The sequence below is a fragment of the Hyperoodon ampullatus genome, assembly GCF_949752795.1.
Source record: "Hyperoodon ampullatus genome assembly, chromosome: 19".
In the NCBI taxonomy this organism is placed as follows: Eukaryota; Metazoa; Chordata; class Mammalia; order Artiodactyla; family Ziphiidae; genus Hyperoodon; species Hyperoodon ampullatus.
In genome coordinates this window covers 6,604,710-6,632,666 of record NC_136932.1, presented here as the reverse complement: position 1 = coordinate 6,632,666, position 27,957 = coordinate 6,604,710, and the positions used below count along the sequence as shown (strand labels likewise).

The window sequence follows — 27,957 nt, the reverse complement described above, 5'->3', positions numbered from 1 at the left end:
ACCGCCGACCTCCCAACCGGCTCTCTGGTCCCGGCGGTAAGATGGCGGCTGCCGCGGAGTGCGATGTGGTAATGGCGGCGACCGAGCCAGAGCTGCTAGACGACGAGGAAGCGAAGAGGTAAGCGGGTGGCAGGGGAGGGGAAGGGGCGAGCTTCAGCTCCATGGCTCCGGGAACCCCGTCCTTGCCGTGGTGCAGCCCCTACAGAGGCGATGCCCCGCCCTCCGAGAATCCCCCCTCCCCCATCTGAGATTGAGTCCGGATGGACCCCCTGAAGGGGCGCTCTCGGAGGTTTGCCCTCCTCTCCTGCTTCCGCCTGGCTGAGGAGCTGAGGCATGGCGTTGTTGCCCAGCAGAGAGGAAGGTCGTCCTCATTGTAGAGGCCGGGTCTCTAAGGGGGTCTCGGAGGTCTGTTGCGGGGTGGGGTGGGGTGGGGGGGCGGCGCGGCTGTGATGACGCCTTCTTACATCGCCCCCGACCCCTTCCTTCTCTTGTTAACTTCTGTATCTTGTGTCTCAGCCCTTTGCGTCTCCGAAGCTCTTGCTGTCCTCACCCCCTTTCCTCAGTAATTATACCCCAGCGAGCGCTAGTCTGGGCCCGAGGTATTGTGTGTGTCCATTATTGACCTAGTGGCCCCTCGGTTACCCCAGAAGTCGAAGGTGATAGAGAAAGAAGGGTGAGGGGTTTTGTCTCGTGCTCCACACGTCAAACCCTCTCCTTCCACCGTTTCTAAGATCCTCATTCTTTCAGGGCTCTTTCTGAAATTAAGCAGCAAGGAGGAGGGCAGCTGCTTGGGCGCTGTTGGCTCTGCTGGGCAGCCGCAGTGGCTCGAGATTGCCAGTCCGGACTCGGCAAGGGAGCTGCAGAGTGAGTGGTTTTCGAGAACGCTCTGGATTTTGGCTACAGCTAAGGCAGGTTATTGGAAGTGGGGTTGGAACACAGCTGTGGGTAGTCATACTTGTCCTAATTCTGGAGCAGAATTAACGAAAAGCTTCTGGAAGTTTGGAGCCCTGTCCTCATCAACCGCGGGTTAACTGACTACAATTCTCTCAGTCTCCTTCCCACATATTTCATGTCTTTATACCAAGCCCATTATGGCTTCAGTCTGGAGGATTCGAGGTGGTGATTAGTTCATGAGATCTGAAATCAGGATTCCGAGAATTTTTAACTGTCCAGGTTTGAAACATCAGAGGTACTCAAGGAGGCAGAATGAATAGTTATCAAGCTTAAGGGTAGTTACTACGGCCAGTGTCCCAGGTTCCTGACCTGTTGCGAGCAGAAGCTGAGGGCCTTGACAAAGTGCAGTAGGTCCCTGGGATATCAGAGAAGGCAGGAAACCAGAGCCCAGTCTCTGTCTGTTCCTGGTTTTGAGGTTTCACAAACCAGTTCTTTCCAGGTGTTTAGAATTAAGCATCATCAGCATCATTAAGGAACTGCACAACAGGACGCAGAACTCCCACCAATACAGGCAGAACTTAAATTAATTGTAGGGATTTACTTGTGTTTGGAAGGAGTTCAGTGGTTCTTTGTGCTATAAAGAGGGAGTTGGGCTATATGTAATTTAAAATAAACTCAGCCTACTTAGTATAAATCTCTGACGTAGGCACTGTCCTTAATTCCAGTTTCCCTTCAAAGTTCCTATGTAAAGCAAATTTTTTTCCTTAAAAAAATCAGCCCTTTTACGATATTCTATCATAAAAAACATAAAACAGGATGATGCCGTAATGTGACCACATCAGACACAAAAAAACATATGGTATTTGGTAGCAGTAAACAGAATAAGGGAGGGTGTTGACTGATGTTAACTGCCTTATTTCATGGAGTTTTAAGATGTCATTGGTTGTAAAATGCACGGTGGTTTTCTCTGCCACTAAGAGAAAAAAACTATAACTGAAAAACACATTCTTATGAAATAGACTTATATGTAAAACATACATAGATCTTTTTTAGACATAATAAAATGTAAATGTTTATTGTATACCACTTATGTGAAAAAATCAAAAGGAAAATACAGTGAAATAAAAATATCACCATTTGACTTTCCGCCATATAAGGCATCCTTATGGCGGAGGGTAAATACTGGGCTCTGTTAGTAAGAAAAAGCCTTGTTTATGTGTAGCTTTCCAGTGCTGAAAATGGAGTGGTGACTTAGAAGTTTTGGAGGAAGATTGTTTTACATTTTTCACATATCCTGGAATCTTCCTGTGTAGCCACAGCAGAGGGCAGGGATAGGCACATCTCTTACAAATGCCCTTTACTATCTGACTTGGTTAGTTATTTGGCCAAGTTCGTGTCTCTTGTTACAGTCCTACTCGCAGTTCACTTGGGGACACAGGAGTTGATGGGTCTCGGGTTGTTTTTGTAAAGTCCAGCAAGGAGTCCTTCCTTGCATCGCGGCCCAAGGGCATCCTGCTGCTGCTGCTGCTGCTGAACTGTCACAGTCCCACGGGAGGCAAAGTGAGAGGAACTTTCAAGAAGTTGGACCTCATGGTTGTAGCATTTTAAATGGCTACATGTTTTATTTTCTTAGCTTTAGAGTCTCTACAGAAAAAGAAATGGACTTTAGTTTTTTTGCCTGTCACTCTGGACAAAGTTCTTTTTCCCTCATAGCAGCTGAGAAGCTAAAATAAAAGATGTGTTAGTTGGCACTCCAAAATAGATCAGGGTTCTGGACATGAAGATTAGTATTTCTCTTTGCCCACCAGAATAGATAAAGCTGCTTGGGGAGCCAGAGGACTAAATTGCAGAGGTTTTACATTTCAGCTAGTTTAAGACCTTACATTTTCCGGGGAAGTTGCTGATTGTTTTACCTAATACATGAATGCCTGTCTTGAGTGAAGGCTCTCTGGTCATTTTTCCTGGACTGGGGAGCAGTTTTGTCTCCGTAGGTGGTCTCTATTATGGTAAAATCGAAGGATTTCAAGTTGCTAATCAATAGAGGAAGTACTTCTGTGTCTCAGCATATATCTGGCCTGACTGGGCAGTGAGGTCCAAAAGAGCCAATGGGAGCCATCGACTTAGGAGCCAAGGGCATCCTTACCTGATTCCTTGGGTTGATAATCTTAACTTCTCAGTGTCTGTTTTCCTGGTGGAGGAGAGCAAGAACAATTACTAGCAGGCCCTTTCTTAGTACCTAGGTAGTGTAAACTCTTTCGGGATTTTGCCTTTTATTTTTCTATGAATATTGTTGGTGGGAAGCACTGAACCCTGAATCCATACCCCGGAGGCTGCTGTAGTTGCTATTAACTGCAGCTTCTTGGGGTGTTTTGGAGTTTGTGGCCTTAACTGCAGAGCTTGTGGGATTACTTTTCCCCCTTCCTCCCCACTCTGTTTCAAATTCTTAGGTTTGTGTCCCCCTAAACTTGCTCTTGAAGTTCGAGGGCAGGCAGCTAGACAGAGCCTGCAAGCTGATTGGGAATTTGTCTTTGACCTTGAACCCAAATCAGTGAGAAACACTGCTTTCAGCCTTCACTTTCATTTTGGTATACCTTAAGTGTGGGGTCAGAGATGAAGAAGTGGGACAAATAAGTCACGGTTAAGGAAGGGATAAAGCTAGGAATACAGAATCCTGAATACCAGCAAATAATTGATTGAATTGATCCCTGGTATTAACAAGTGGCAAAACTGTTAATAGTCTTCACTGGAGCAAAGGTAGAGCACAGAGAAAGGGTCTCTCTGTTCCTTGCTGGTTTAATTCAGATTCACGTATTAACTGAAGGCAGGTAAATTGAGCGATTTTAATAAAATGTTGGGCCAAGTGAGTGGCAGTTGCTCTAGTGTGTAGTTCATTCCCAACAACCAGAACTCTGATTGGCTTAAAGATCAGCCTTGTTGCACATTCCAACCAATCAGGAATTGGTTTAGTCTTTGAAGCTAGTATTTTTTAAGTTTTTAAAAGCTGCATACTGGGCACTTGCCTTTGGTTTCTTTCTCTAGGACTTTAGAAGATTGGAGAACAATGGTCGGTGGCTACCTAGGTGCCTTGTGGTCTGATGCAAAGTCTCTCTGAGAGCCCATTTCTCCCTTACTCCACTCATGTTTGGTCCCCTTTCTCCAGTGCTGAGTGATGTGGAAGTTACTTAGAGGTCGTTCCAGGTATTCTTTTAAATTGTCTGGATTTCAGCAGTAAGAACAGCATTCAGCATGCACGTTTTTCCAGTAGTTTATTCATTTTATTGGATTGACAGTTTTTTTCTTTCCCATGCAGATCCAAACAGCAGTTTCTATGTTTATCCCACCATGGCAGGGGTATGAGTGTTTGAGGCTTTTGAGAATGGTAATATGATCAGGAATGTTTGACTTTCAGAGTCTGATTCTGAGACCTAATACTCTGTTGGCCTGTGACTTTGTGTGGGGTGGCCAGATTGTCAGATAAGCAAAGTGTTAACTGTCTTTTCTGATTCTAATATTAGGCTTTTGGGGAGGGTGTGTGAGGCAAGCAGGGCCCTCTCTTATTAGAGTTTCTGTCCTGAGAATTCTTCCTCAGGCAGTTTGCTCTGAGACAGTGAACCACCTGATGAACTAAAGAACCACAAAAACTTGGGAAGCAAACTAACAGTTGACAGTCTAGACTCCTGACTCTAGTTCCCATCTCCATCTCCTCCCCTCTCTCCCCGACCCCCACCAAAAAAAAAAAAAAAAACCAAAAAAACTCAGAAAGCAACCTTTTTCCTAATTATAGTTCCTCAGTTCTAGATTTTTTTTTTTTTTTTTTTTTTTTTGGGCCGCACCACATGGCTTGTGGGATCTTAGTTCCCTGACTAGGGATCACACCTGGGCCCTCGGGTGTGAAAGCACAGAGTCCTAACCACTCGACCGCCAGGGAATTCCCCGGTTCTAGATTTCTGATGAGTGCTAGTGTCCCCGTGAGGGTACTGCGAGATGTCACAGAATGGGAAATCAAGGGATAGAAAATGGTGGGTTTGGGGAGATATTATGAAAACAAGTCTCTGACTAATGCCAAAAAGCCAGTGGCTTGTGTCCTCAGAGTAGCTTCTGAGAAGCTTGTTTCTCAGAAGCAACTTCTTGGTTGTGCCTCCTGTCCCCAGGGGTAAATGAAGGTTAAGTAGATGCCACAGATTGTGACACCTCCCATTTAAGGAACTAGCAGAAGTTTTTAACACAGTTGAGGCTGCTACTTCTGTGTGAATATCCTTCTGCCTGCAATGATGGAATTTCCGTCCGGATTGCTTGCTTGCTTGCTTGCTTGCTTGCTTGCTTGCTCGCTCGCTCGCTCTTTTTCCCCACTGAATAAGACAGCCACCTCCAGTGCGTTGCCTGGTGTCCTTCCCTACTTGAGCAGTAGGGAGTGCTGCTGCCTTGGGTAGTCTGTATCTGTGACTGCACTTGGTGCCTTTTGGTCTCTTCTGGCTTTGCCCCCTGTTGAGATTCCCTCAGTGTCCAGACGGAGGACAGTTTGAAGTGGTATATTTTTTTCATCTTCATCTCCTTCTCTTTTTGGGGGGAGGGTGGGTGTTTTAACTGGGCTTTTAAGTGAAAGCAGAAGCTGCCTATTCTATGGGAAATTGGGTAAAGGAAGCTGGGTAGTCCACCCTTACCAACAGGTAGAAGTTGGATAGAGTCCGCCCTCTATTTTCTCTGGACCTTTATGAAGTCTTTATTTGCTCTCAACATCTAGCGCCTTGCATTTAGCCAACACTCTGTCTGTGGAATTGTTCCCGGTCATGTATGGCTTCCACCTATCCATGTGAAACTTAGATTGTTAGAGGATAAAAAAGAAAGAAATCGAATAATATGCATTTGGTAAGATGGAGTAAAAGTTAGGCTCCTGGGCTCCTTTTACTTTACTCTCTCATGAAGGTCAGAGAGAGTACAACATGAAACAAGCCCTGTGACATGCCTTTGGGGACAAGAGGGCTTGTACTGTGGGAAGGAAGAAGGAATTTCTACTCTGAGACTGGCCAAGATCCTGTAAATTCTGAAGGGTGGAGGGCATTCCTTGATCAACGGGCAACTAGTAAATTTGACTGAGTAAAAGAAATGGGTGCAACAATCTAGAGTAAGGGTGACATTTTGGAAGTAGTAAAGGATATTTGACTCGTTGGCAGTATAAAGTATTATTATTAAAAGCCTGAGGGTAAAAAAAGGAAAGATATCTTTCTCTAAAGTTCTTCCTGCCAGTAAAATAGTCTCCAGGTCGAAGGCCCCTAAACACTCCTCTGTTCTAACAAGAAATTACGTTGTCCTGCGTTGTAATTTTAGTAGATTTCTCTTCCACTTCTGGAGTAGCAGACTACATCAAGAAAATGCAAAGAAAAAGAAAAAAAAGATCTCATTCAGACGCTGCTGCGTCTGTTTTGATTTAAACTGGTATTAATGGCTACTGGAAGAACGGAACTTTATTAAAAATACATTACTCTAGCCAAATACTTGAAGTAAATAAGAGCACTGTGGTTCACCCCCCGCTTCCCACCCTGCCCTTGGTCATTCAAAAACCTAATCAGTATTTCCTCAGTTGCAAATGTAGAATAGTGAAGCCATGTTAGCCTTTATTTTTCATGCAGTGGGGTAGAATAAATCTAAAAATGGTACATTACAAATAGACATGTGAAGTAATTCCAGAGAGAACCCGGAGATGTTGAGACGTTTTTAAAAAAAAACTACTTGCCAGTGAATCCTGCATTAGTGAGAGTTGAGTAAAGTTTCTAAATACCTCTTTAATTTCTAGACGATAGACTAGTTGGCCTAAGGCAAAGATATTGCTTAAGTGTTCAACTTGGAAGTATTTAGAGAGAAAGTGGAAGTTTTTATAGAGCATCTAATTTGGGGCACATTACGATTTCAACTGTGGTGTTTTAATTTGTTTTTAATTTAGCTGTAAATGTGCAAAGTTGGCTGGTGATCATAAGCCCAAGTTGTCTGATTTGATCACATGATGCTGAGCCCTGCTAAGACCTGTGTGATACCAAATGATTCCCTTGGCAGTGTTTGTTGGAGTACTTAGCATCTGTGATGAATGAGTGCTAAATTGGGAGAGAGAGAATGGAACTGTGTGATCAGAGGATATACAGATTTTTCACGCACATGTAGTGTTAGAAGGGCAGGGTTTCATACTGCAGTTTTCTGATTGATGAGGTTATTTCTGAAAAATAAATACATTTTAAAATAGCAAAGCAGAGCAAGAGTAGAATGTATTCTCCTTACCTATGTCTGTCAGAGAGAAGGCCGGCCTGGCCCTCTGGCACTGATCCCGTTGTGGGACACCCTCCCATCATACATCCAAAGAGGGCAGAGTTTTTGGAAAACCTTTCACGAGCTGTTTTCACAGGAATTTGTTGCTGGCTATTCAAGTGAAAGGACTGGTCTGGTAGAGCTAGTCATTCCCAGCATCTCTTGGTGAATCAGAGAAGTGAAGCTTTTTCTGCTTAGAGTTGATCCAAGGATTGGGTGGGGAACTGGATAAATTAGTTTTAATCCAGAAACCTTGCCACTCACAGGATCTAGCGGGGAAAACATGGGACTCTAAGATTTAGTAAACCTGTGCAGCCACCTTGGGTGCCTCACTAGCTCTTCGTCTGTTGGAGGACACGTGATATTATCACCATCACCACTTCAGAAGGCCGTTGTGAAGACCCTCCTTGGAAATGTTTTGAAAATTTGAAAATGCACTAGAGATCCAGTGTCTGTTAAAGCGTCATCGGGTCAGTTATGGCCAAGTCTGTATTTTGATGTGGTGGTATATTTCAGGGTTTAGTCTGAATTTTATTTTGTGGCCACAGAAAATAATCTGTAGTTTAATGTAGTCCCTTTTGGAATCTGTTCCTTTTTTTTTTACCTAATCCAGGTGAACTCAGTTAATCCTAATTCTTCCTTTCTTAGTACTGATGTTTTTTAGTTAGGTACATGTTGTAACCTCACTTGGTTCTCAAATGAATTGACTGGCAGTGAGTGGAGTGACAGATGCCACCGCCAGATCGCCCTCACTTCCAGTGTTAACCAGCTCTTCTCCTTCTTTTCCAGTCCTACGCCTTTGACATCTCATCCTTCAGTCCCTTTGCTGTAAGGGCAGCTTGAACACGCTTCAGCCCTTTCTCAGACTCCCAGGCAGGACTTGAATGGATTTGACCCTGGAATTGTTCCTGATGCAGCCTTGTTCAGTTCTTGCTGCTGCCATGCTGGATTCCAAAGATCCACTCTTTCCTCGGCTGGTCTCGCAGGGTCAGGCCCATTGGTTAAAGCTTGTCGTGTATTTGGTGGGGAGGTTCAAGATGACGGAGGGACTCCACTTTGGGCGTTGGACCTGGAGGCAAAAAATAAGCATTCAGTCTAAAAGCACTAAGTGCCCATTGTTTAGGCAGCTGTTAATCAACCATGTTTCTATGAAAATAAGTCCTTTTCATGAGGCAGTTGTGTGGGAATAGCTAATTCTGGCCTGATGCTGTGCAGTGTGAGGTTAAAAACATGGTAACGTGTCACAACACAATTCTTCTTGTTCTTTCTGCTGTGGGCTGACTCTACATTACTCGCTTTGTTTGCTCTAGAATGGAATCTACTCACCATTTACTAAAATGAAATGCATTTCTTGGGGGAGGCAAAGTCCAGTTCACTAGGTCTTGCATCTTAAAGGGAAAGGAGCCCTACTCTGTCTGTGACTGATTGTTAGGAATGTCATTTGGCTTGTTTAAATCCAGATTGCAGTTCTGGAGTTGGATTTTATACGCTGCGGCTATTTTGTGTTTTAGTCGAAAGAAATTCATATTCATTGTTCTTAGCAGTACAGGTTAATTTTTAAAGTCTTAGGCAATAGGTAGAGGTGAGCATTAGAGAGAGAGAGCCTAGCATAGTAGATAGGGCACAGCTGTGGGATCTGCAGGTCTGGGTTGACACCCTGACCCTCTGGACAGTTTTTAATCTCTAACCCTTAATTTCCTCTGTTGAAAAATGGGAATAATGAAACTCACCTGATAAGATAATGTATGGAAAGTACCTGGCCTCAGTAATAATTACTGATTTTCCACAGAAGTCATCCTTTACATTTTTGCTGGAAAGCCAGTGCTGAACTCATGGCCTCCACTGGAGTGAGTGTTTCAGGAAAGAAAGGGCATCTCTCTGTATTTCTACAGATTGTTCCACCGTTGACTCACAAGCTTTACATGCTGATACAACGTCTATCCAAGTGCCCAGATGCCTTTGGTTTTCCTCAAGGATTTGTGTGGTCTTAGCCACTAGCTGACTGAATAGAAGGCTGGATCTTTTCCGGTACAGTTTGGGCCTGTTGCCTTTGAATTTAGTACTCCATTTCTTCATAGTGGTGTAATTCAACTTCCGACATCCAGTGTTGGGGAAGCCCCTTCTTCAAATCTTCTGGCATGTCTGCTCTTAAAGGATAGGTTCTTCATAGTTCTTATAGTGCCCGGCTTAATTCAGAGTTGTTCAGCATGTGGAAAGATTGTGCTTGGTCTTACAAGTCTTGCAGTTGGGGGATCCTTCTTGAGAACTTTTAATAGCAGATGGCCTCTTTACAGCATTGTGACAGTTGGTGTAATAAAATTACTCAAATCCATCACAGTTCAAATCTGTCAACATTTATAGGTCATTTCCATTTTCCTTCTCCCTTTTTTTTGGCCATGCCACACAGCTTGTGGGATCTTAGTTCCCCGACCAGGGATCGAACCCAGGCCCCCTCAGTGAAAGCGCCGAGTCCTAACCCCTGGACCACTAGGGAAATCCCCCATTTTCCGTCTCCTTTCTGCTAGCAGACTTTTCTTGTTAATAGGGCTTGCCAGGACCGTGATGGAGAAGAATGGAAAGGGAGATCGCCTCAATAAAAGGAGGGTAGTTTTACCAGTTTGTAGTTTAAAATATGTGAGTAAATAAAATCACAAATCTTCCCATTGCCGATGTCCATGGAATCAAGCTGTAAACTCCTATACCATCACCAAGGTTAAGAACTGTATTTTTGTCCCCACTTCAGGCAGCCCTTGAACTGGGCTTTTAGCATGTGTGGAGGACAGAAAGAGAAACAGATTCTTCCTTATAACAGAAATGCCAGATATTTAGCTATGTTGCAGTAATCATTTTGGTAAAGAATTATCTTTGTCACTCAAGTTGGTCATTAGAGTGATTTTGGGTATCTCTGATAGAGGTTACAAGTTTGTTCTTTGACACATTGTTGGTCATGTCTGATTTGATTCTAGTTCTTTGGTCAAGAATATAACTTGCAATTATATATCATTGTTTCTTTTGGAAGGTACAGTTTGTCTCATGCACAGCTTCAAACAAATGGATCTTGGAGTTGGGCAAAATGTTTGATATTCACAGCCACGCCATTGGGTGGTTATACAAGGTACTAGAGGGATGGTCGAGGAGGCAGTTAGGTATCCACATCGATGTGACGGGCAGAGAGCATCGGTAGGTGGGTACTTGTTAGAGCACGGCACTGGCAGTCTGTATTTTGTATGTCCCTGTCGTCCAGGTTCTTGGTCTCTGCTGTCACTCAACTCTGTCCTCCATCTTAAACACCAATATGCTATGCTTTTAACACCTTTGCCACCTGCTTTTGCTCTGCTTGTCCTTCCAGTGACAAACGCATGAGCCAGTTTCCAAGAGAATAAATCATTAAAACTCCAAGAATATGACCCATTTCACATTGAGAAATCAGTTGCTCCTGAACGGCATTACCTATAACTGACTTTTTGTAAGTTTGCTAAAGAGGCAGAAGTTGTGACACAGTGGAAAGGAAATAAATATAAAAATTCCGTCTCTGTGAGAGAATGTCTAAATTTGCCTGTCCTAAGGGGAATGATTACAGGTAGGAGTAGTGAGGAAAGGTCAGGCAACATCAGAGAGGTTTCTGGATTTAGTTTGAATGTATCTAAGTGACAAAAAATAGCATCTGAAGAACTTGGATTCGTTCATTAGCACCTCCTTTTGGTCCATCAGCCCATCAAACAAATCTATAAATTCCTTCAAGTATCACATTAACTTGCAGCTCAATGTGCCGGGGGCTCTAGACCAAAAGATTGTTCCCATGAGATGACAGGGGTTATTCCCTGGGTATAGTAACGTGTTTCTCTTTCTCTTTCGTTTTCAGGGAAGCAGAGTCTTTCAAGGAACAAGGAAATGCATACTATGCCAAGAAAGATTACAATGAAGCTTATAACTATTATACAAAAGCCATAGGTGAGAAGGGATACACTGGAAAATAATTTGCCAAATGTTGTTGTTGTTGTTGTTGTTTTAAATTTTTATTTAATTTTTTGGCTGTGTTGTGTCTTCGTTGCTGCGCGTGGGTTTTCTCCGGTTGTGGCGAGCGGGGGCTGCTCTTCGCTGCCGTGTGCCGGCTTCTCGTTGCGGTGGCTTCTCTTGTTGCGGAGCACGGGTTCTAGGTGCCCAGGCTTCAGTAGTTGCGGCACATGGGCTCAGTAATTGTGGCTCGAGGGCTCTAGAGCGCAGAGTCAGTAGTTGTGGTGCACGGGTTTAGTTGCTCCGCGGCATGTGGGTTCTTCCCAGACCCTTCCCGGACCAGGGATCAAACCCATGTCCCTTGCATTGGCAGGCAGGTCCTTAACCACTGCGCCACCAGGAAACCCCCCACCAAATACTGTTATAAATAGCTCCTCTCTAAGAAGTAGTCTCTCTGCTTAGTGGGTTGATAACTGTTACTGTGTGAAGTCTTTCGGGTTTAATGACCTTAGTGGCAGTGGTCCTCAACCTTTTGGCACCAGGGACCAGTTTGGTGGAAGACAATTTTTCCACGGGGCGGGGTGGGGGGGATGATATGGTTCAGGCGGTAATGCGAGCGATAGGGAGCGGCAGATGAAGCTTCGCTCACTCACCCGCCGCTCACGTCCTGCTGTGCAGCCTGGTTCCTAACAGTCCGAGGACCGGTACCGGTTGGCGGCCCGGGGGTTGGGGCCCCCTGTTGTGAGGGATAACTTTTTCTAGCTCAAGCAGGTAGTTCTTCATTTGGCAAATTAAAGGCAGTTCTAGAAATTCTAGATAATATGGCAATAAGATACCCACCTAAATGCATCTCAGCCATTGCCAAGTCATTCACCATCTTAGAAAATGGCCTTTGTAGATATGAACAAGTCTTAGTTACCTCCATGCTCAATTTGCCAGTATATTTTAATCCCATGCCAGCATTTTTCTCACCTAACTTGTTTACAGGCTCCCCACCCCCAGCTCAACAAATGCAAATTCATTTTCCTGTCTTATTACATAAAACACAAATCATTAAGAAGACAAATATACTAACCCCTTAACCCATAAAGGATAACCAGTGCACTTTAAAGCTAAGTATAAATTATTATTATTATTTTTTTTTTTTTTTTTGCGGTACGCGGGCCTCTCACTGTTGTGGCCTCTCCCGTTGCGGAGCACAGGCTCCGGACGCGCAGGCTCAGCGGCCGTGGCTCACGGGCCCAGCCGCTCCGCGGCATGTGGGATCTTCCCGGACTGGGGCACGAACCCGTGCCCCCTGCATCGGCAGGCGGACTCTCAACCACTGCGCCACCAGGGAAGCCCTATAAATTATTTTTAAATAACTTGTCTTTGTAAAGTGGTTGCACCATTGCTGCTGTCCATTTGTCCAAGTAGTCAAAAATTTGGCTGTGGCCTTTTAGAGTATGTCAGCATTCCTGTTACAGTTTGATTGCCTTGATATAGTTCTGAGGGAGACGGCCCCTGAGTTTTTGAAGCAGTGACCCATGCTAAACTTCGTTTCACATTCTTCTGCCTTTCCTGTAGATATGTGTCCTAAAAATGCTAGCTATTACGGGAATCGAGCAGCCACCTTGATGATGCTTGGAAAGTTCCGGGAAGCTCTTGGAGATGCACAGCAGTCAGTGAGGTTGGATGACAGTTTTGTTCGGGTATGTAATGGGGCTGTTTGGGGGGGGTCTGAATTGCTGTAGTTGAGTTCCTCTAGCCCAGGGTTTCTCAGTTTTGACACTGTTAGTTAACATTTGGGGCCAGATAATTCTTTATTGCGGGGAACTATCCTGTGCATTATAGGATGTTTTCAGTAGATCCCTGACCTTTAACCACTAGATGTGAGTAGCACTCTCCTCCCTTCCCAGTTGTGACAACCAAAAATATCTCTATCGTCGCTGAATGTCCCATGGAAGGTAGAACCACCCCTGGTTGAGAACTGCTGCTCCATCCCTTGTTGGTTTTGTGTGCGTGTTGCTGCTGTTGATTTTCTTTTGGCTTGGCCAATCATGATTCCTTTTCTTCCCTCTTTGTGTTTCTTCTAGGGACATCTACGAGAGGGCAAATGCCACCTATCTCTAGGGAATGCCATGGCGGCATGTCGTAGTTTCCAGAGAGCCCTAGAACTGGATCACAAAAATGCTCAGGCACAACAGGAGGTATGGGTCTGATGCCATCAGTATCAGAAGAAACAGCAGGGTGGTATATTTGGGAGGAATAGTGACTTGAGAATCAGAACTGAAATCTTGTCTCACTCCTGCCATCAGCCACACCTGGGTGACTGTGTGCAAGTCTCATAGTCTCTGAGCCTCAGCTTCCTTATCTGTAAAAGGAATTTTGAATATGATTTACAGCTTTGAAAACCTGTGAAATTTGGAGGGTTTCTGAGATAGCTGGGGGGATGGGCAGATGCGTCAAGGAACTGATTTGAGTGAGGTTAAAAAATTTGAATTCAGATCCTGATTAAATTGGTAGCAGCTAAAAGATGTTTTAGTTGCATCTTCATATGTACCCAATTTACTCCTAGATGCATTTAGTGAGAATCTCATTGAACCTCTGACAGTGCCTTTTATTTTATGTATGTTATGTCATGGCTCCTTTGTTTCTGACCTTAAGTTCAAACTGAGGGTAAAGGTTGGGCCTTAACCTTTCTGTTAAGGAGTCTCGGCTACATCTTCACCAAATTGATTTGTGAAAAGTCTGTGGTTCTGATTTTCTTGAAATAAACTCATCAAGTCCTTGTTGGGTTTTCTGGTTGTTGAATCTGCAACTTCCTTAAAACTCTCTTATATGATTTTTCTCGTATAGTTCAAGAATGCTAATGCAGTCATAGAATATGAGAAAATAGCAGAAACGGATTTCGAGAAGCGGGATTTTCGGAAGGTAAAGTACAACTGTGAAGAAGTCTCATCTACACTTTTCTCACAAAGTTCTCTGTGTGTGTGTGTGTGTGTGTGTGTGTGTGTGTGTGTTTTAGGTAATTAGAGGAGTAGTATGGTACAGAAGATCTAGAATAGTAAATTATCACTTTAATTTGGCATTGACCTTTTCTTTCCCTATTTTTTTTAAGACTTTTATTTATTGTTTTTAGAACAGTTTTAGGTTCACAGCCAAATTGAGAGGGAAGTACAGAGATTTCCCATATATCCCCTGCCCCGCACATGCATAGCCTCCCCCATTATCAGTGTTCCCCAGAGGAGAATTCCAGAGGTACATTTTGTTACAACCAAGTTTTTGGCAATTATGAATAAAGCTGCTCTGGATATCTCTGTGCAGGTTTTTGTATGGATATAAGTTTCAACTCTTTTGGGTTAATTCCAAGAAGCACAGTTGCTGGATCCTATGGTAAAAGTATGTTACGTTTTGCAAGAAACTACCAAACTGTCTTCAGAAGTGACTGTATCATTCTGCATTCCCACCAGCAATGAATGGGCGTTTCTGTTGCTCCACATCATCAACATTAAAAAAATTTTTTTTTGTTAAGGTTCTTAATTATATTTCGCTTTATCATAAAAAGCAGTATGAGTTTGTTACTTGAGTTCGTTCCTGTTTCTGATACAAGGTATGCTGGTTAGTAGAGGAAAAGCCAGTTGGAATTAAATATTAGGTTTGGATAACCCATTTTTATTAGAATAATGAGAGCTAGCTTTAACACCTGCTTTGTTTGATCTAGATGGAGCTATAAATAAAAAATAGAGGCCCCTTTTACATTTTTGAATAGTGTACGTAACCTGTCGTCATACCTTTTTGATGTTAAGCCTTTCCACAGAAGCACACTACTGTCCTTTATGGAGCTGTGTGATAGTACATGAAAAATGTACATGCCAAAGGGATTGACCTGTGTGAAACATGGGAAAGGTATCAAAGTTCCAGATATCTTTGTAAGTCTCGTTTGTAGTGGTTATCTCTCATCTGAGTAATTCCTGATTCCCTTCTTTAGATGGACTTGGAAGTAGCTTTCACTAGAGTTTCAAAAGGGGAGGTAAGTGGCCCCCAAAAGGGTTAAAAACCACTGATCAGGATCGGTTTTCAGGATCAGTTAAGATTGTATCATCCAAGGACTGGAGTTGTCACTTCATATGTGGGAATTTGCTCAGTGCTTTCTGTAGCAGGTACTCAAATGCTTGATAAAAGGGTACAGTTAAGAATCATTCTTTTTTTTTTTTTTTTTTTTTTTTTTTTTTTGGCTGTGTTGGGTCTTCGTTTCTGTGCGAGGGCTTTCTCTAGTTGTGGCAAGCGGGAGCCCCTCTTCATCGCGGTGCGCGGGACTCTCACAATCGTGACCTCTCTTGTTGCGGAGCACAGGCTCCAGACGCGCAGGCTCAGTAATTGTGGCTCACGGGCCCAGTTGCTCTGCGGCATGTGGGATCTTCCCAGACTAGGGCTCGAACCCGTGTCCCCTACATTGGCAGGCAGATTCTCAACCACTGCGCCACCAGGGAAGCCCAAGAATCATTCTTAAGTCACAAACTGTGACAGTCTTTTATTTGGTAATACCTGATTAGCTTATACAGAGTCCTAGCATTAACTTATTAGCGTCCCTCTTCTGTCCATTGGTTTTAATAACCACAGTGTCTTTGTAGTGCAGTTCATACTTGGTTGTGTGTGTGTGTGTGTGTGTGTGTGTGTGTGTGTGTGTTTGGAAAGCAGTTCTGCCTCGTGTCACATTTTTAGAGGTTTGCATAGGCAAAAGCTTTGTCTCAAAAGGCGGTCTTTTGGGTTTCTTTTCTTTCTTGCCCACCCTGGAGCCAGAATCCCTAGTCTGTGACAGAATCCTCTGTTTGTGACATCCCAGCACCCCCACTGTAGTTCATGGTGATGTCACAAATGAAGAATTATGATCCTGGCTAGGGAAACAGATGAACTTGGAAGAAACAAAGATCTTCTTTGCCTGCAGCTGTCCATAGTCATGGGGAGGTGGGGGTGGGAAGTGAAGCCCTGAGGCTCCAACTGACACCTCCCACCATGAGCTGAACCATCTCTGTACAGAACGTCACAAAGGCAGCAGGTTGTGGCTGCTTACATTTTGACGGACTGCTCTCCTCCCAATTCTTTTTCTGTTTAAGGAGGGGAAGATTAGCACATGACTACCCTACTCAGTACCTGCATTTTCATATTGTCCTTAGAACATAAGCTGTGCCATTCAAGGAAAGGTGTCCCCACCACTGCTCTGTGGACACTGCGGAAAGCCTTCCCAGTGCAACAGCTCATGGTGTTTACCTACTTCCCTTTATTTTTAAATTTAAATATTTGAGTAGGTGCTATTCTTGGTTCAAAAGCTAGAAAGTATAAACAATTACTCAGTGATAAGTGCTCCCCCCAAACTTGTCTTCCATCTGCCTATTTCTCACCCTTTAGGGTAACCACTGTTCTTCTATTTACTGCCACAGTTTTGTTCTACATAAACAAATACAAATACAGAATTTTTTTTTTTTTTTGGCCACGCCTCATGCCTTGTAGGATCTTATTTCCCCGACCAGGGATTGAACCCTGGCCCAGCAGTGAAAGCACCAAGTCCTAACCACTGGACTGCCAGGGAATTCCCAACAAATACAAAGAGAGATTCTTAATTTTCTTTCTTTCTTTCTTTCTTGCATGAAAGGTAATAACGCTCTGCAAAGTTCTGTACCTTGCTTTTTTTTTTTCCCACTTAATAGGCCTTGGAAGTCTTTCCATATTAGTATATGCAGAACTTCTTCATTCTATTTTAGATCCACATAGTAGTGTTCTAGTATATGAATGTCTACATTGCCTAACCAGTCTCCTGTTGATGGAATTTGAGTTATTTCTGCTTCCAGTTTTCAGACTTCATCTCTTCCTGATCCCTATCACCAGATTCTTAGAGGGAACGGGTATCCCTTAACTCCAGATTTCTCCATTGGGTCAGTTTTTCTTGGAGGAGAATATGATTCAGGAAGGATTTCTCAGGAATAACAGATAAACCAAAGTGAATGCTCAGAGAGCAAACTCAGAAAAAATAGGAATATATGGAAATCTTTATGAAGCTGAAAGACTGAAATAATCTCAGCTCTGTGTGTGTGTGTGTGTGTGTGTGTGTGTGTGTGTGTGTGTGTGTGAGAGAGAGAGAGAGAGAGAGAGAGAGAGAACCTTTTTGGTTTGTATAGCAATGTGTTAGGTATAGTTTAGGACTATTGAAAGCAAATTAATTATTAGATATTTCTGTACTAAAGTGGAAGTGGAAGAGTGGCCACCATGTGAGGCTCATGCCACAGGAAGGAGGGAACTGTGAGCAATTTCAGTAATATAGGGAGCAATGATTCTTTATCAGGTTCTCTTTTTGGTATTCCTTGTCTTACTTAGTAGGTGAAGCATGATGAATTATGCAAAGTAGCAAATAATGGTATTTCTACTAGAAAAATGTGAGTTTTGATCACAGTCACTATCTATATGATTCCCTGTGGAGGCACCTTAGCATGGTGATTCAGGTTATAGGCTCTGGAGTCTTCGTGTCTAAGATCAAATTCTATTCCTGTTTGGTCCAAGGTCCAAGCTTTGGTGACCTTGAACAAGTTACTTAATCTCTGTACTTTAGTTTTTTCATCAGTAAAATATGGGTATTAATATTACCTGCTTCAGAAAATTGTTGTGGGCATTAAATGGGTTAATATATAAAGTACTCAGTAAATGTTTGCTGTCATCATTATCATCTGGAGCTGCTCTCCTCATTTTCAGTGGTTTAATCAAATAAATTAGGGGTGTGTGTGTGTGTGTGTGTGTGTGTGTGTGTGTGTGTGTGTGTGTGTGTGTGTGTGTGTGTGTATATATTTTTTTTAAACAGGTATATTCTTTTGTTTTTTGTTTTTTGTTTTTTGTTTTTGAACAGGTATATTCTTAAACTCTGGTATTACTTCCCTTTGAATCTGTTGCCTGTGACCAAACTAAAGTCAAGACATTTTCTGGAGTCCAGGATGAAGAACCTTATTTGCTTTCTTCTTCCCCATAGGTTGTTTTTTGCATGGACCGTGCCCTAGAATATGCCCCTGCCTGCCATCGCTTCAAAATCCTTAAAGCAGAATGTTTAACAATGCTGGGTCGTTATCCAGAAGCACAGTCTGTGGCCAGGTATGAAGTCAGGCCAGTTTTGTATTAAAATGCCAGATACCACTGGACGAATGCTGTCTGGCAGTTCTCTACAACAGGAGTTAACATATTGTCCTGTAGTAGGCCAGCCAGGGTGATCAGACCTTCCTGGGACTTAAAGCCAAAGGTTAGACTGGGTATTATACCGAAAATCCAAAGGTATTTATATAGGAGTTCAGTAGGTACTTGAGCTATATGTGAAAGAAGAGATGTGTAGATTTTTTTGTGTGTTTTTGTTTTTTTAAATGTCCGTTTCTTTCTACTCAAGGGGTTTGTGAACTCTAAAGGGCTGGATAGTAAATATTTTAGGCTTTGCAGGCCATGTTGTCTCTGTTAACAATGCAGCTCAGTCACTATAGTGTAAAAGCAGCCATAGATAATAGATAAACGAATGGTGTGGCTGAATTTCAATAAAACTTTATTTACAAAAACCAGCAGCAGATAGGATTTGGCCCTGTGGGCTGTATTTACCAATCCCTGATCTAATAAAGATTGTGAGACACAAGAAGTATATAAGGATAGATACAGGTGATTTATTTGGGGACAGGTTGGGAAGAGTGCTTGGGAATCTACCTTTGGATACTTTCCATATTAGACACATGGTCAAGAAAAAAACTGGCCAAATGATAGTAATGGTGGGGGAGACCCAAACCACAGCTGAATGTGCCCCTTTCTGGCTATTGCAGTGACATTTTACGAATGGATTCCACCAATGCTGATGCTCTATACGTACGAGGTCTTTGCCTTTATTATGAAGATTGTATTGAGAAGGCGGTTCAGTTTTTTGTCCAAGCTCTGCGGATGGCTCCTGACCATGAGAAGGCCTGCGTTGCTTGCAGAGTAAGTTCTAGGCACCAGATCTGGGTAGGAAAGAAAGCTTTCTTTTTGAGCCTTTAAGAGTTAAGGTGGAAGGTTTTAGAATCACAGGGAATGTGATAGCACTTCTTCCCTCCTTGCCAGGATGCTTGATCCTTTCATGAGAAATTATTTCAGGACAACTTTTATTTGCCTAAAGGTAAATGTGATCTATAGGGTCAGATCCTTTTAATATCTAAGTGTGTTTTTTCTTTTTTTCTTCCTTCAGTGAAGAAAAGATAGTAATGCTTATCCTGGGGAGTGGAGGTAAACCCTGGGTAACACAGGTCTCATTGCTATTCTTTTATAAATCTTGGTTTCCCCTGTCCACTCTGTAGGAAGCACCAATGAGCAACAAATAGCCCAGGTGGTGGCGTTGGGTAGGGTGGAGGGCCATGTGATGCTAAACCGCTGGGATCTAAGAAATTGAAAATAGATTCTGGCCTCTCTGTGCAGTGGCCTCTCAGATGAGGCTTTCTGGATGTGAACTGACCTCCCCTTGCTTTTCTCTGTAGAATGCCAAAGCACTTAAAGCAAAGAAGGAAGATGGGAATAAAGCGTTTAAAGAAGGAAATTACAAGCTAGCATATGAACTGTACACAGAAGCCCTGGGGATAGACCCCAATAATATAAAAACAAATGCTAAACTCTACTGTAATCGGGGTACGGTTAATTCCAAGGTAAGCACTTGGTCTGGGGCTTGGGGCCTATGGAGATATTTTTAAGGGCCAACAAAGAGGTCTTGGGAAATTTGCCCAATGAGGGTAAGCCAGATGAGAAAAGGCTGATATTTCAGCTTGTTAGGAACTTCCTTCTGAGAGGCAAGCTTTTATTTTTTCTGTGGAATTTAGGGGCACTTGAGGGACAGTTTGGAAGGATATTCCCACCTGTTCTTCAAGTTTCTTTCTTCCAGTAAAGGAATGGCTAGAGGCTTTGGGACAATTTTTAAAGCAAGTATTGCTTCTTTTTGCCTAAGCAAGTGATTATTTCTTTTTTAGGAGTGATTTGGAGGAAATTCGAGTATGAGGCAGGCTTAGTTTTTTTCTCCAGCATAACTGATGGTCACCATGCTCAGTTGAAAATGTCCTAAGTTCTGTCCCACACAACTGTCAGAAAGAAGGACAGGCTCCTTGCTCTTGCAGAGTCCTAGTAGTTTAAAAGTCACAGTAATTCTGGTCCCTCCAGTTGGCCTCTGGAAGAACAGGAGGCAAGAACCACCCTTACTCTTCCCATGTCTTGGCTGGGCACTGACCTGGAACGGTAAGAGGTGGTTTATCCTTGCAGATAAGTGTGCTTTGCTTCCATCATTTAGAAAAGACACCAATTTTGAATTTGGTGTCCTTAGCCCTATGAGATACTGGCTTTCCAGTGACCAAGAATGAGTGTGGCGGTTAGGGGGCCAGCATGACTGATCGATCCTCTTAGAATTTTGAAGCCATGCCCACAGCTTCTGGGCTCCCTCAGTCACCCAAGATGTGAAGTATGACTGCTCTCTTTTTCCTGAAGCTTAGGAAACTAGATGATGCAATAGAAGACTGCACAAATGCAGTGAAGCTTGATGACACTTATATAAAAGCCTACTTGAGAAGAGCTCAGTGGTAAGTTCCTCTGGTGGGTGGGGGGAAGAGGGAGTTGCTGCTGGCCTGCCAGGGGAATTGCATTATGGATGATGAAGCAGACCCAGGGATGTTGTGAGGTCATTTGGTCCTTCCCCCTGCCTCTAGGTGGGATTGTTCCAGCCCTAGACTATCTTTATAGACCTCCAGCGAAGGAGATTGCACAAGCTCCCTCAGTCTCCCATGCCAGTGTCTTACGCCCCTCACGGTCAGTAAGTTTCCTCTGATGCCTGACCCAAATTCCTTTTGTTAAAGTTTAAATCCATTTCCTTTGGAGATTTTATTTTGTGTTGTACACTTTTGCTCTAACTTGGCATAGTGCTTGGTGCTTGGCACACAGTAGGTGCTCACTCAATTAATGTTTTGTTGAATGAATGTATGGTGCTTGGAAGAGGAGGAATAAGGTATCTCTTGTGATAGTTGAGAGTTGTGCCTATCCTGTATGTTCTGGGTTAGGGAAGACAGTCTTTTGATAGGAAGGGATTTAATCTGGCTCAGCCTCCCAGCAGTATATGGAAGCCCCTTTTGAAATATCCTTGTCTGACTAGGTGATTTATGAGGCAGGATATTCCTGCCTAGATCTAGTGCTCAGATTTGCCTTCAGAGTCAGGTTGCTCCCCAGCATACTTGTTCATTTTATTCTTGACCCCACTAGACTCTTTTCTCCGGACAGGAACGTGAGCAGGGGCTAGGAGAGACCTCTCCCCCAAATCCGTCTTTTCTTTTTTCAGGTTAATTTCCCAGGCGGAGAATAATGTCCTGTCTTTAAAGTTCCTAAAGGAAGACCTATTTGTTGTATACCAGTCCTCCAACACCCATCCCATTCCTTGTCATGAAATGGCGTAGCCAAAGAACAGGTGCTGTTACTGCTACCTGATGAGCCCATAGTTCTTCAAGCTTCCCAGTCTCACCAGTGGTTCAGAGCATGGGCTACTTGCCATTTAGTTTTCCCAAAATTATCCACGTTTGTAAAAAATAGGAAAACTCCTGTGTGTAGTGCTTTTTTTTTTTTTTAAGTGAATTCCTAAGTAGATGATTAAATCTGTCCAACAAACATACACGGAATTATATTACAGATTCTGTGAGACCAACTGTCAGTCATCTCATCTTTTCAAACCACTTGCAGACACACATGGAAGACGAAAGCGTACTGTTTGACCCAGCTAAAGACTTATTTTATCAGACACAAAATGCTATATACATGTTTACTGCCGTGTTATTGTAATAGCATAAGAGGAGAATCTCACCTAGATGTCTAGTGGGAAGGGGGTGGCTGGATACATAATACTGTATCAACTCAATGGAACACTCTGTAGCGTTTGAACAGGGTTGGGAAGAGAACAGAAAATTCTGGATTTGTTAGGAGGGTAATGGGATGAAGGATTTTGTTTCTCATATGTGCAATAAATAAAAATCAGGAATTGCTTTGATCAGATAGCTCCTTATCTTTGTGGTAGAAACAGAACTGTTCTCTGAGTGGCTCTGCCATGAGATCCTGCCGCAGAGGACAGCGTGCACTGTTCAGCACAGTCGGCTGAGGGCTGGGCAGCAGTCCCCTCAGGCAGCTGGGATTGACAAGAAGTACTGGAGATGAGTTCAGGCCAGAGCCTTACGAGAGCCCTGACTGCTGCCCCAGTCCGCCTCAGCTCACCCCTATAGGTGGGGAGAGACCAGATCTTTGCTACATTTCCCATGATGGGCTGGAGTTTTCCGTTTGCCCTAAAGCTCTACTTTTCTACTTTTTCTTCAACTTAAAAAAAAATAATGTAAGGATGTCCTTGAATTAAAAAAAAAAAAAAAAAAAGGTGTGAAGTAAAAATGCAAATCACTAATATAAGCTTATTTAGTACATTATGTAGGGCCTGGTAAGTCCATCAAGGTAGCTTGTTTGTCACATCATTTCTACACCCAGAGCTGTCAGTTATTAGTTTTCTGTTACTTCAGTTTATGTTATTATACTCCATCCTGCAACTGGGTTCTCTGTACTCCTAGTAGCATTCGTGCCTTGCGTCTGTGGGGCATTGGTTTTGTCACCATTTTTTAAAAGTCATTAATCAAGATGTGGCCAGAAAATCAGAGATGCCTAAGATGTTGGGCTTCACTTTCGCCAGCCACATAGGTAATGCTCCCCCTGCTCTGGCCTCTAAGCCTGGTGGGGCTCTGTGATGTTTGCAGAGATCGGCTTGTGTGGCAGCAGTGTAATAAATTGAACCTCTTTGTGCAGTGGCTAGCTGCACTGCATGGTCACTTCCCCCTCCCCAGCTGATGGTGACTGTCTGGAACTGCTACCAGAGTCTGTTTAATCGGTAGGCCAGTCTTGGAGCCAGTGATATTATCAGGAAAATGCCACTTTACTTCTGTGGAGGAGACACTTAAAAGGTCTGGCGATCAGCCTGTCAAGCTTGTTTCCTCCCATCTTGGGCCAGGGGCCCTCCATTCTTCTGTGCTATGGAAATAGAAGCAAGCCTGTGTTTACAGTCTCCTTTTCTATCTCATTAACCTACATCTCTCAGATTGATTAGTCTTAATGGAAGCATTTGCCAGCAGCCACCACCTTGAACTTGATCCTTCTAGTGGCCGACGAATCCCACATCTACTCTGGATTGGAGCTGGCCCTGCATGTTTATGGCTCTCTCTGCTTCCAAGCTCTTCCATATCCATTGACCTCACTTGATAGTTTTTCTCCTTTGTTTCAGTCCCAAGTAATCAAGTAGGTACCTTCACATTTGTCTCTCATGAGGTGATCCAGATGCCTCTCGGTGGCTCTGAGTGAAATCAGAAGGAACTTTCTCCCCTTGGTTGCTGTCTGCTCAGAGCAGAATATAACTTTGCTGGTTAGGTGCAAGTGGCATGAGACCTCTCTCTCTCTTTCTCTTGAGGAATTGGTAGTTCATTTTTCTCATGGCTAGCTTAAGGACTCCTGTTTCATGAAGCATCTCAACCAAAAGTGTGTGTCTCTTGCTTGAGCTGTGCCTCTTCCCCTGGACTGATACTGACGGCCATTGCTATTCATGTCGCTGCACTGCCCTGTGTTTCCTTCTCAGTTATATGGACACAGAACAGTACGAAGAAGCAGTACGGGACTATGAAAAAGTATATCAGACGGAGAAAACAAAAGGTAAAGGAGTTGGAGAGCGTGTGTCTCAGGGAACTGTGTGGTCTGACTTGTAGGTCCTAAAACTGGACATAGGAGTAGTTTGATTCAGGGATGAACCTGGAGCTTATTTGAAGAAGTGAGCAGAGACCCCGAGAGTGGGACAAGGCACCTGTTTTCTGGTCCCCAGTCCTCCCTGTCACTTTCACTTCCTTTTCTGTGTGATGAGGCCAATGTGAAGAATATACCTTGGAGTAGATTTTTTAATCTCCAGAAGAAAACACCGTAAAAGCCCCTGGTATGGTTAATGAGGCTTCTGACTCCAGGGCATCTGGGCGGGGCCTGGTAAGGGAAGCCAGAATCAGGCGCGTCTGTTGACGCCAGATGTCTTCCTCCAGAACACAAACAGCTCCTAAAAAATGCACAGCTGGAACTGAAGAAGAGTAAGAGGAAAGATTACTACAAGATTCTTGGAGTAGACAAGAATGCCTCTGAGGACGAAATCAAGAAGGCTTATCGGAAACGAGCCTTGATGCACCATCCAGGTAGAGCGGGTGGGGAGGGGGCTCAGTGGGGAGAGCAGGGTGGGCCGGCCGCTGCCAAGCTCAGTCCAGCACGAAAGCCTCAGAGAGGCTGCTGAGCTGGAATAAGGTGTTGCTCAGTTCCATACTCTCCAAATTTGGGAAGTACCAGATTCTAAAATCAGGCATAATGTGGTCTTTCTCTCAGACTTTGTTTTCTTGAGGCTCTGAGTTCTTCCCATACTCCTCCCTTTAGATAGGCACAGTGGAGCCAGTGCTGAAGTTCAGAAGGAGGAGGAGAAAAAGTTCAAGGAAGTCGGAGAAGCTTTTACCATTCTCTCCGACCCCAAGAAAAAGACTCGATATGACAGTGGACAAGACCTGGATGAAGAGGGCATGAATATGGGTGGTGAGTTGGGAGTTGGTTGGGGCAGCCTAGGATGAATCTGACAGCTGCGGAACGTTAACATTTTTTCTAAAGACACTCCAGAGGGAGAGTCTTATGTAATCAGCCAGTGATGCTCCGCAATTTGTAAAGTGCACTCTGATGAGTACCTGTAATGTGTGAGGTACTCTGATGGGTGTGGAAAATAACAAAGGTGAATCAAACAGATTCCCTGACGTCCAGGAACCCACAGTCCAGGGGTTTGCAAACTCTGGCCCATAGGCCAAGTCTGACCCCTGGTCTAATAGACATGGAGTCCAATGAGGGCAGTAAAGTATAGCAGGTGTCAAGAGTGCAGAGTGGGTGCTGAGGAGGTCAGCACTAGCAAGGGAAGGCTTGGATGTGCAGAAAGCATAGCACCTTGTGGGAGCTGCCAGGGGCTCGGCTAGGAGGATAGAGGGTGCTCGAGGCACAGAGCGGTGGGAACTGCACAGAAGCTGGGTCAGACCTCAGCAGGCCTTAGAGGCTACAGGAAAGGATGTGGGCTTTTCCTTCTGGCTGGAAGTTCTTTCTTCCCCCACTGCAAAGTGTTTGCTGACTGATATTTATGCGTCTCACAGATTCCTGTAAGCCCTCACAGACTTCAGTTTCCCCAGAAGACTTAGAATGTAGTGAAGCGCAGCCGTGAGCATCATTGCTCACTGTGAGCTTAGCTGGAGATAAAAGAAGCCCGGAACTATGCAGTTCTCAGACCACTGCCTCTGATGCCAACCCCTTCTCTTACACTGAGAAAATCTATTGGAATTTAAAATAAGGTTGATGATGCTATACAGATAGTTCTGACCGCGCGCGTGCGTGCGTGTACTTCCCTGGCGGTCCAGTGGTTGGGACTCTGCGCTTCCGCTGTAGGGGGCATGGGTCTGATGCTGCGAGGTGCAGCCCTGCCCCCCAAAAGAACCCCCCTAGGTTTACCAATAATAAACATTGCTCGGCCCAGCAGTTGAGAAGAGTTGTAAGCAGTTGAAAGCTGTTGAAGGGATATAAGTCGGGGAGCCATGGACCTGATTTAGGCTCTGGAGATATATTTGTGATGGCAGTGAGGCGAGCTGGTTTGGAAAGGGTGAGGAGGAGGGAAGACACGATCACTAGGAGAGAATCGGAGGGTACAGTCGGGAGATGGTGAGAGAATCACCAGGAGTGGCTGCGGAACATGTTGGAAGCGGCAGAGGACGCAGTCCAGAGCGGCTTTGGCCCAGCCGACCTGATGGGGCTGTTCCCGGAGCCGGGGGACCCGGGAACAGGAGCAGGTACACAGGCAGAGACGATTGCACGTTTGGACACGATGTGCCTGTGGGTGGGATTGGCTGGTGGAGGTAAATCCTGTGCAGCTTAGGGAGTTACGCAGACTGGGGATGTGAGACCTGCTGTGGCCTGGTGAAGAAAGCACGGCGCTGGAGGCACACAGGAGTTGGCAGTGTTGTTTTGTTGCTTTCACTGGCCACGTGATCTTGGGCAAGTTACTTGAGCTTCTACTTAGGTTTTGTTGAGTATAAATTGGTACTCAATGATATAATGTATGCAAAGTACCCAGCACCGTGATTGGCACCTGGTAGGTGCTTAGTAAACTATAGCTTTTTTTCTGGCATACAGTGTAGACAGAGTATGGCATCAAATGCAGTAAATCATAGGTCTCATTCTTATATACAGTCTTAGTAGCACTTAAGTGGTACATTTTAGCCTTTTCAGTAGCAGCCCCAGCATTATAGGGAGACAGTGTGGAGAAAGTCTTACGTCGTAAAGCGCACATGGCATTTCCAGTTGTTGAGAAGGCTCAGTGAAGTGGGTTGAGGCAAAGAAAGCTTTCCTTTGGGACCATGCTTGGAAGAAGGGAGCACATCCCAGGAGTGGGATCACCTCTCGTCGGTGAAGTTTGGGGCGAGGAGGGAAGTGATGTTATCTGGGAAAGCTTTGGAGACCCATTAGAGAATGGGTCTCTCTTAAGTTCCTCTTCAGACACTTCTAATTTTTTCACCTTTTTGTGCCTTCTCTGCTTCTCACTTTGCTCCGCAGATTTTGATGCAAACAATATCTTCAAGGCATTCTTTGGCGGTCCTGGGGGCTTCAGCTTTGAAGGTGGGTGTGCCTGAGTTCCCAGAGCACAGACCGACACAAGGACTCCCCAGTTAGGCAGCACTAGGGGCCCAGCAGTGGAGGCAGCAGAATTCTCGTCCAGCAGGACACCTACATCCTCGGGTGCTGCCGAGGATGGAGGAGGGGTTTGCGGGCACACCTGCACAGGGTCAGGGAGACGCCTCTAAGCTCCCTAGTACCGGAGCTTCTCTGCAAGAGTGACGGTGTTAGAACTACGCACGTACAACCTGCTTGCATCCTCCCTCCTACACCCCAAGGCCCAGCCTGTTTGATACCCTTAGAGGTTTTTCTGTTTGAAGTAGCCCTTAAAGACTCTCCATAATCAGGGCAAACTGATCTTCCCCCAGAAAACTCACAGAGCCAGCTAACAAGCTTTTCTTTTCCCTACAGCATCTGGTCCAGGGAATTTCTTTTTTCAATTTGGCTAACGAAACCATCCAGAACCCAGAAAATGCAGACTTGCTCAGTTTAACCTCGAATGTGGACACAGTTCACCTCCTCCCTTCATTATGATCCACGTACTTAGAGCAGTTTCGTTTTCTCAGTTGGATACCCGGTGTCTTTGTGAGTGGGGTGAAGGAAAGGGAGCCAGCGCCGAAGACTGCGGGTAGGGGAGGGAGGTGGGGGGTGGACAGGGCAGCTTGTGAATTTCTGTTTTACTGTTTAACTTTATTAAAAAAAAAAAAAGAGAGAATAAAATGTTTTGACCCTTTCTGGCACTTTGCTCTGGCAGCTGCTTTGTGTCACTCCAGAGTCAGTGGGCCAGAGCTGAGCCCCAGCACGGAGCTGATGCCCACGTGGACTTTAGGCTCAGCAAGCCATCCCACGAGGGGTGGGGGCACCTGGGGGCAGGTGGGGTGCTGGCTGCCCCCAAATCGGTTTAGCACGGGAGTGCTGAGCAGGCCCTGGGGATGCTGCCGTGCCCAGCCTGATGTCAGTCATGGGGCAGCGAGTTCAGAAAACACATTTTACGGTGGGGCCACCAGAAATCACTAGAAGCTGCATGTGTCCAAAGTGGGTGCCAGGTGTCAGGCTGGGCTAACTCAGAGGTTTACACGGGCT

At 44.5% G+C, this 27,957-nt stretch overlaps 1 protein-coding gene across 3 annotated transcripts; it reads left to right on the top strand.

The window, feature by feature from the left end:
* DNAJC7 (DnaJ heat shock protein family (Hsp40) member C7) lies at positions 1-27,598 on the top strand (the record flags this gene model as incomplete). Of its 3 annotated transcripts, XM_079725215.1 has the most annotated exons (15): positions 42-118; positions 7,978-8,016; positions 11,051-11,139; positions 12,709-12,833; positions 13,218-13,331; positions 13,981-14,055; positions 18,137-18,255; positions 18,960-19,113; positions 19,644-19,808; positions 20,635-20,726; positions 23,789-23,862; positions 24,237-24,383; positions 24,616-24,768; positions 26,815-26,877; positions 27,286-27,598. In XM_079725215.1, 15 exons carry the CDS (start codon positions 42-44, stop codon positions 27,321-27,323), a joined length of 1,524 nt encoding a protein of 507 aa, XP_079581341.1. In that variant the 3' UTR covers positions 27,324-27,598. The 3 variants fall into 3 exon arrangements, with proteins under 3 accessions (XP_079581340.1, XP_079581341.1, XP_079581342.1); XM_079725214.1 differs by lacking the exon at positions 7,978-8,016 and having other exon boundaries at positions 1-118; XM_079725216.1 differs by lacking the exons at positions 42-118; positions 7,978-8,016 and adding an exon at positions 4,064-4,092 and having other exon boundaries at positions 27,286-27,597.
* Positions 27,599-27,957: the final 359 nt, after the last annotated feature.